At 31.1% G+C, this 9,421-nt stretch overlaps 1 protein-coding gene across 2 annotated transcripts in view; it reads right to left on the bottom strand.

Moving 5' to 3' along the window:
- Window positions 1-1,523: 1,523 nt before the first annotated feature.
- The window catches only part of LOC117178980 (glycoprotein 3-alpha-L-fucosyltransferase A-like), a 45,389-nt gene continuing 37,491 nt past the window's right edge, over window positions 1,524-9,421 (bottom strand). Inside the window, exon 7 of one of the 2 annotated variants that reach the window (XM_033370576.1) lies at window positions 1,524-2,863. In XM_033370576.1, coding sequence (XP_033226467.1) covers window positions 2,515-2,863 — 349 coding nt within the window. In that variant the 3' untranslated portion in view covers window positions 1,524-2,514. The remainder of the gene's footprint in view (window positions 2,864-9,421) is intronic. The other variant, XM_033370577.1, reaches the window with a different exon arrangement.

The raw sequence follows: 9,421 nt of genomic DNA, 5'->3' as shown, positions 1-9,421 counted from the left end.
TGAATGTAAAAAGATTAAGTTTGAGCTAATAATAGAGAAATTTAATTTTTATTTAGAGAAATAAGTTTATAAGAAATTACGAGAAAAAAATAACGAAGCTGTTACATTTTGAAGGAAACAGAATAGTTCACTACTCAAAAGATTAAATTTCTATATAAAAAATAGACGCAGAATAAAATAGTTACATTTGTAGTTAAAAAATTAATTATATAAAAAAAAAGATTTTCAGGCGAAAGAAATTAATTTTGAACCGAAAAGAATAATTTTCTACCGAAAAATATTAATTTTTGATAAAATACAAGAATTTACAACCAGCAAGGTGATTAGGCACCAAAAAGATTAATTTTCTACCACAAAAGACAAAGATTCACCAAAATACAGAAATTTTGAAACAAATAGATGGATTGTCAACTGAAGAAGATTGATGATCAACCACGCATGAAATAGTTAAATTGTCAGTTAAAAATAATTTAAAACAAAATTTAAAACAATTAAATTTTGAAAAAAAAGGTTTTTTGAAACTAAAATGATGAGTCGTCAACAAAAAAGATGAATTTTATACAAATAAGTTCCCCTTTTAATTAAGTATGTATAAGAATTCGAGAACGGGCTAACTTAAATACGCTGTAATTGCTGAGTTCTGGTTTTCAAAATTATTATTTAAATGTAAATAATACAATGAAAAAATAGAAACATTTTTATTTCTTATCTATTCTAAAAATACCATTTCCAATGTTAATTAAAAGAAAACTTGCTCAATTGTGCGCATGTCAAATATAAATTAAAATACTGTTGTATGAATCTGTCTTAATTAAATGAAATGTTGCATTACCAATCTTTAATTATTCTCAGTTTCATTATGTACATGAATATCACATTTTTCTCACTTTTTAAACATAAAAATAAAATTTTGATATAAAAAAAAACATTTGAATAATTCATGTGACAAATATAGCCAGAAAACACGGTAAATGAAGCCTCTTAGAAAATTCGAATCAAATTCAGATAGTCGAATATGAATCTACATACCTTTGAAAGTTAAAGGCAAAATCTTCGATAAATGTAATTTTGTTATGGTGAATTCTCTTTGATTGCAAATTTAGATATTTCAAAATGAAGTATAATTTCTATCAATCGAGATTACTCTAATATTAGTTGTTCCTTATTTCGCGCTAGATAATTTTTTTATTCCATATATTTAATTTGTTAATTTTCAAAGTTGATGTGAAGGCACTTTTGGGTTGAACTAAGTCGAGATTAGCCGCGCAACATCGTTTTATCTTTTAAAGATAATAGTCTACACTACTTAATTGTCGAGTACGAAGCTCGAGTGTCACAATGAGAACATAATCTTTGAAGCCGTAGGTACTTTCAGAACCGTCTTTAAAGACAAATTAAAAAACCATTTCAGTTCTAATTTTTAAATGTAGTGTATCAGGGATTTAAATCACTGTTTTTTATTCAAGTTACATTATTTATAATATATTAAAAAAACGTGCTTTGAAGAAGATTTAAAAAAATTCCAAAAACAAGGTTTCGACGTCTATAAAAGTTCTACCATAAATTCCGCTTCTACTTATGTGGTAGCTAGAAATTAAAAAAAAAACATTTTAATTACATTTTCAGACAAAAAAATCCCCTGAACCTAAAATGGTTAAGCTTGCATGAAACTGATAAGTTGTCTTTCTTATGTGAGTAGAAACTTTCTAAAAATATTTGAAAAGAATAAAAAACGCCTTCAATTTTTTCCTTTGGATATTTACAAAATAAAAATCACATCACCTGGAAAATTCTACCTTTTTTATTTTTTAAATGTTTTTTTCCACTTATATTAAGATGTAATTCCACCAGTTTTATGAACGTTTAATTATTTTTTAAGCGAAAATAATGTTTTGTCTTCTAAAAATGAATTTATTAAAATGTTGTGTAGAAGATTCAATATTTTACAAAAAAGTAAGAGGTATTTTTTGAGAACCCAAACACTTTCTTCGTTTAATAGACGTAAAAATGTAAACACAATAATGAAGCGCAGAACCTGCCTGGTTTGAAATGGATTTAGTCAGACGACTTTCTATAGCCCACTCCTACAAAAAGTAAAAAATAATAATAATTTGAAGAAAGACTGCTTTTTCTAGAAAATCTGTTCTTTTCCCTACTGGCCGCTTAGCTTCATTTTACGGTTCAGTAGACTTTCGCAAAGCGCCCGGAGCTTCGAACCAAAGTCTTTACCAAGCAGCCGCTAGGTTAAGCAACACCCCATGGGCTTGGTGGGAAAGATATCTGAAATGCATTGGCTGCATTTTTTAATATCGTCTCGCATACGTGCATCTAATGTCACTTATAAGACGCTCACAGAATTTGATGGTATTGGAGGCACTTGTCGGTAAAGTTGCTTTCTGGAGATGGCTCTTTTTAAGGGTCTGCTGTAGCAGCGTCGAACTTTTCTTTAGATCACGACCCTTGTAAATTGTTTTTTCTTTGTAATTCTAAATTCTATTGACTGTTAAAGGTGGTTTAACCGTTTTTGAGGTTGCTTACAATAGCGTCGTATTCACGCCATGAATCGTGAATACACACACCATCACCATGCCACCATTCGTGCAAATCCTTATAATACTTGGGTTCAGGATTATCGTGCAGCATTGCGCATAATCGACACCAAAAGTACGTATTTACAAATTCCCCAGTGCCTTTCCATTTGAAGTAGGAGTTGTAAAGCTCGTCGTCATTGTCCAGTTGATGGAGGTACTCAGCGAGCTCTATGGGTGACTGAAAATCCTCCACATGAATATAGGATCGATATGGTGCGATTTTAATATAATCGTTTGGATGTGCTCCCATAACTATCGGAAGAACGTTGTGCCTACAAATTCAAAAACAGAATAGTTTATAATGAAAAATTATAGGAAGCGTGAATTGACTTTGAGGGATTCTTAAATGATGGCGTTACTTGTAATACTATATCGCCCAAGGCATATCGCTACTATATGCATGTCTTAGCCACATAATGTGGCCTCGGTTTTCAATAGATGCCGTTTTACCGAAGTGTAAGCAGCATACAGTTTGTTTTGCATTAAAGATGTTGGCTTACGCACCAACAAAGCACTAGTTGCGAAAATGTTTACTTTTCCTTTTCAATTCGAAGAAAAGTGTTGCTCAAAGTCATCGATTGTTTTTGGAAACTTACGGGGATTATACACCATCAATTGAAACGTGTGAGTGCTGATTTCAAAGATTTAAAAGTGATGATTGAGACAAGGAGGGCAAAGAACGTTTAGGTCATCAAAAAAAGATTGGAGGTGCCAAAAAATGGGTTGATTCGTGTATAGCTTCAAAAGAAGAGTGGTTTTTCCGACGTGATATCTGTATGCTACCAGGAATACAGGAGAAAGTACTGGCTACCGATGGACAATACTTTGAATGACCAACTGCTAACCATTCTTTTTAAGTAAATCCGCCGTTTTTCTAAAAAAAATCCCTCAAAATTAATGCACGCTCCCAATATTTGCATACGTTCAGACTTTACAACCATTCTCAAGAAAAATTACTTTAAATAAATCCACGCTTGTTGCATGGATCGCGATGTGAGTCATTCATATTCTGTTTAGATATAAAAATGTGCTATTTGTACGGAAATTTCGATGTAAATAGGTCCTTTTCCAGTTCCAGTTATTTTTGCCAAAATAATCGGGCGAATTGTACAGAAATTTCGGTACATATAAACACGGCTTTATATAAATCAAGACAAAATATTCATTTCGTACCACTTTTCTTACATAAAAGAATTTTCAAAGATATGTTAGTTCTTTGAGATCACTGAAAGATTCTAATTCCTCATGCAATGTTTTGTTGAAGAAATCAGTAATTACTTTAATTTTAAAATATAAATATTATCAATATTATAAATTTACTCAGTGTTACATAAAATTTAGAAAAACGACAAAAGCTGCATAAATTAAACGTAAATTAACTTGTCCTACTGCATAATAACTGAACCAAAATGTACAACTTGCTCCAATCCTACTGAAAAATAGGTGTGACCCAAACATCTCGAAAGCATTGTTGTCGCTTTTCCTTAATGGCTTCCTTAATGGTTTTTTTTTACAAAAACAAACACATGTATTTCAACCGAAAACATTAATTTTCTATATAAGAATAGTATTTTTAACAAAATATATAAATTTTCAACCAAATTTTAAATTTCTAAATGAAGTTTGTAACATAGTTGTTAGATTTTAAACCAAAGAAATGAGTCTTCAAACAGGCGCATGAATTAGTCACCCAGGGATATATTGTCTGCAAAAACAGACAAATTTTCAACAAAATAGAAAAACTTACAAACAAATAGTTGAATTTTCAACTAAAGAAGATGTATAATAAACCAAAAATAGAATCGATACGTTTAAAAAAAACCATTAATTTACATGAACAACAAATGTCCACAAAATAATGTTTTGGACAAAAAAAGGCTTTTGAACTAATATGATAATAAAATCATGATGATAAATCATCATAACTATCAAAAATCGATTGTAGTAAGTTTTTTGGGGTTTTAAATTATTATTTAAATGTAAATAGTGGCATTAAAACATAAAAAATGTTATTTTTTTATTTATTGTCGAAATGATATTTTTCTGTTACTTAACAATAAAGTTACTGTTGCTTGTCAATTATTCAATTTTGATACAGTCCCCTGTTAGTAAAAAATTTGATTTTTGGCAATCCTAAGACAAGAATTTTCTGTTTAAGTAGAAAGATTCCGTCCTATGAAGACACACGCTATTTTCAGTAAAAAAGGGAAATTTTGGTACATCATTCCAGTTTTCAAAGCTTTTTCAAGACTTTTAAGCAAATATTTCACTTGGCGTAAATAAGACTATTAAATTATTTTGCACGAAATAATTAAAGAATAATTAATAAATTAAATAATAAAGTTTGAGACAGTTAAAAATGAGAAAGCGCAGAAAAAAGATTTATAACATATGATACAACCTCCTTCAAAATTTACATTAGGAAAAAAAACCTTGTAATTCACACTGAATCATATTTTGTTACAAAGAGGAATAATTTGCTAATTTTAATGCATTTTAATTGAATAAAAAAATTGTATCGTTCATTTTGAACTTATCGGAATTTTCTTGCTATAATAAAGAAACTTTTGTTCATCATATGCAAGGTTCGCAAATCATATGATATTTTCTGTAAAATCTATATTAAATCGTTGGCAAATGAACCAAGCTTTTTTATGAAAATGGATAATTGATGCAGGCATAGCGCTCGTAATTTTCTAGTTTTTTAAATTTGATAAAAGTTGCACGTGAAATAAAAATAAATAATTTCTTCGAAGTAATACATTTTTACACTAATTTTAGGAAAATTTCTTTTTATTCAAAAAATTAAAAATATCAACAAAAATCAGCCAAATTTTCTTCATTTTTCTTATGTATTAACTACTAAAATAGAAAAAATGTAAAAAGCCAAATTTTAATTTTTATCTCAATTCAAAATGCTTTAATTTGAGCTATCTCCGAAGAAGATTGGACTGAACTAATAATTATTGAACTTATTTTGAACCAATAATAAAAAAAGAAATAAGAAAGAAATGTAATTTTTTATTATCTCAATTGTACATGTCAAGATCTTTAATTTAAGTCATCCAAAAAAATTGGACTAAGAGAAAATATTTCAGTGTAGGGATCTAAGAAACCAAATTTTCTTTATTTTTTTTTTACTGACCATTGATATCAGAAAAGCAAAATATTGCTCAGAAAATTTTAGTCTTTATCTTAATAACACATGTGCAGAGTTTCAATTTCAACCATCGCCGTAGAAAATTGCATTAAGAAACTACCAGCATAGAGGTTTTTTCATTCCACAATTTCCTAAACCATTCCTCTTTTCCCCTAAATAATTTTTTTGCTAAGCATGTAGAATTTCAAAAGAAAGAACATTTTTCCCAAGGCGTTTAGTATTTCCTACACTCCGCATTGATCACTATATGGGACCAATACAAGACTTCAGGCTCGTGTCCTGAATAGTTTTTTAAGGTAAAATTATAAATATATTATATAAATAATTGTTATATTAATATTATAGTTATCAATAATAGTGAAAATATAAAATTATAGGTAAATATTATATATTATTTGAGTTGTGATTATAAAGGCTTCTGACTAAACGATTTTATCTAGTTTTGTAAAAAAATTTGAAAGAAAAAGTTATTTTTCCATTTGTGGATTTACTGACTATCTTCTAATCTTTTAATCTTATAATTTTTTAATTTTATAATCTTCTAAAGCCTTTATGTTTCTTATTGTTTTAGTTCTCGTTAACATAAAATTACTTCTGTTAAATTACGTTAAGAAAATTATAATTTACCTTGTTTGTACAGGAATTTACTCAACGCATCTATTCAAAGGGCATTGTAAATCCATATCACAACTCAGGATGCTGAGGAAATTATAAAGTCTTTTTTCCTAATTTAAATTTTTAAGCACAGCGTATCACATATGATCAATCTTCTCCTTCTGCAAATTTTTATTTCCAACTATCGAAAACTTTATTATTTCATTCATTAATTACTCTTTATTTACGTCTTACATAATAATTTAATAGACTTATACCAGTCAGATAAAATATTTTCTTAAAAATGTTCCAAAACCTTTAAAAGCTACAATGCCATACAAAAATTGCCCTTTTCTACTGGAAATGATATCTGTCTTAACATACTCGAATGTTTCTACTTAAGCAGACTATCCATGTAATTGGATTGCTAAAAATTAACTTTTTTACTGACAATTTTTTGCATTCATTTAAAAGTGTTTTAAATCAACAGATTGTTTTTCGCATTAACAAAATATAACTCGCAGAATAATAGAAAGCATAACTCGCAGCATAATTAAAAAGTAAATTGAAACACAAGTCATTGTCCAGCGTTCCAATACATGTATTAGAGCGTTTGTAATACGAAAATTGCTCACAAGGAAATCACCAACAGCCAACTTTACTTAAAATGGTGAGTCAAGGATCCGGGTGCACTGGGTCGAGCACCAGGTAGTTTAATACGTATTCTACGAGAACTTTTAACAAATTTAAATATTGTGAATAATGAAAACAGTTCCAAATAGTTAGTCGACGACCGGGGTGGTGCACCAGATCGCGTCCCAGGTATCTTAGCACGTATTCTACGAGAATTTTTTCAAACTTCAGATTGTTACAACAGCCAAAATTACTGAAAATTGTGAGCCGACGATCCGGGTGCTCTAGGTCGAGCACCACGTAGTTTAATACGTATTCGACGAGAACATTTTCAAAATTTATATTTTGTGAATAATTAAAACAGTTCCAAATGGTTAGTCGACGACCCGTGTGCACCAGGTCGCGCCCGAGGTATCTAAGCACGTATTGTACGAGAAATTTTTCAAAATTTAGATTGTTACAACAGCCAAAATAACTAAAAATTATGAGTCGACGATCCAGATGCACTAGGTCGAGCGCCGCGTAGTTGTATACGTATACGACGAGAATTTTTTCAAAATTTAGATTGTTCAAACAGACAAAATTACAAAAAATTGTGAGCCGACGACCTGAGTGCACCGGGTCGAGCACCAGGTAGTTTAATATGTATTCTACGAGAACTTTTAAAAATTTTAATTTTGTGAATAATGAAAACAGTTCCAAATAGTTCCTTGACAACCAGGGTGCACCAAGTCGCGTCCCAGGTATCTTAGCACGTATTCTACGAGAACTTTTTTAAAATTTAGATCGTTACAACAGCCAAAATAACTAAAAATTGTGAGCCGACGATCCGTCTGCATCGGGTCGAGCACCAGGTAGTTTAATACGTAATCTACGAGAACTTAAAAAAAATTTAAATTTTGTGAATAATGAAAACAGTTCCAAATGGTTAGTCGACGATCTGGATGCATCAGGTCGCACCCCAGATATCTGAGCACGTATTCTACGAGAACTTTTTCAAAATTTAGATGGTTACAACAGCCAAAATAACAAAAAATTTTGGGTCGATGATCCGGGTGCACTAAGTCGAGCACCACATGGTTGAATACGTATTCGACGAGACTTTTTTCAAAATTTAGATTGTTCAAACAGACAAAATTACTAAAAATTGTGAGCTGACGATCCGGGTGCACCGGGTCGAGCACCAAGTAGTTTAAGACGTATTCTATGAGAACTTTAAAAAAAATTTAAATTTTGTGAATAATGATAACAGATCCAAATAGTTAGTCGACGACCCAGGTGCACCAAGTCGCGCTCCAGGTATCTAAGCACGTATTCTACGAGAATTTTTTGAAAATTTAGATTGTTACAACAGCCAACATTACTGAAAATTGTGAACCGACGATCCGGGTGCACTAGGTCGAGCACCACGTAGTTTAATACGGATTCGACGAGAACCTTTTCAAAATTTATATTTTGTGAATAATGAAAACAGTTCCAAATGGTCAGTCGACGACCCGGGTGCACCAGGTCGCGCCCCAGGTCGACTCTAATTTTTATTAATTTTGGCTTTTGGAATAATCTAAATTTTAAACAAGTTCTCGTAGAATACGTACTATGCTACCTGAGGTGCGACCTGGTGCACCCGAGTCGTCTACTGACCATTTGGAATTGTTTTCATTATTTACGAAATTAAAATTTTTTTTAACTTCTCGTAGAATACGTATTATACTACCTGGGGCACGACCTGGTGCACCCGGGTCGTCGACTGACAATTTGGAATTGTTTTAATTATTTACGAAATTTAAATTTTTAAAAACTTCTTATAGAATACGTATTATACTACCTGGGGCGCGACCCGGTACACCCGGGTCGTCAGCTCACTGATGTTTGTTATTTTGGCAATTAGCACAATTTAAATTCTTAAAAACCTCTTATAGAATATTTGCTATACTGCCTGGTGCGCGAACCGGTGTGTCAAGATTTCCAGCTACTAGACTTGTATTTTAAAATTCCAAGACATGTAAGGTAGCATACCAATGTCAGAATTTGGAAATTACAATATTGTGTATTGCAGCGTTACCTTACGTTTCGGAAATAAACTTCCAACACATATAGTGGAAGTTTCCAGCAGAAAATTTTAACAGTGTGGTTTTTCCGTGAATAGCGACTAAAAACCCTTTTTTTGGTTAAAACTTAACTGTTTATTTGAAAGTGAAACTACGAGGGTAGTTCAATAAGTCCTTAGAATGAAGTATAAAAACAATTTTTTTTGGGTAAATTTTTTTTTATTTTTCAACATAATCTCCTTGGAGCTCTATACAGGTGGTCAAACGCTTTTCAAGTTTTTTTAATTCTTCATAAAAGTGCGTTTTCGGAAGTTCCTCAAAATAAGCATTTACAGAGGCAATGACGTCTTCGTTGTCTGGAAATCTCTGTCCACCGAGCCGTTTTTTCAAGTTTG

The sequence above is a fragment of the Belonocnema kinseyi genome, chromosome 8 (assembly GCF_010883055.1).
Source record: "Belonocnema kinseyi isolate 2016_QV_RU_SX_M_011 chromosome 8, B_treatae_v1, whole genome shotgun sequence".
NCBI classification, from domain to species: domain Eukaryota; kingdom Metazoa; phylum Arthropoda; class Insecta; order Hymenoptera; family Cynipidae; genus Belonocnema; species Belonocnema kinseyi.
This window is presented reverse-complemented; position numbering and strand designations above follow the sequence as displayed.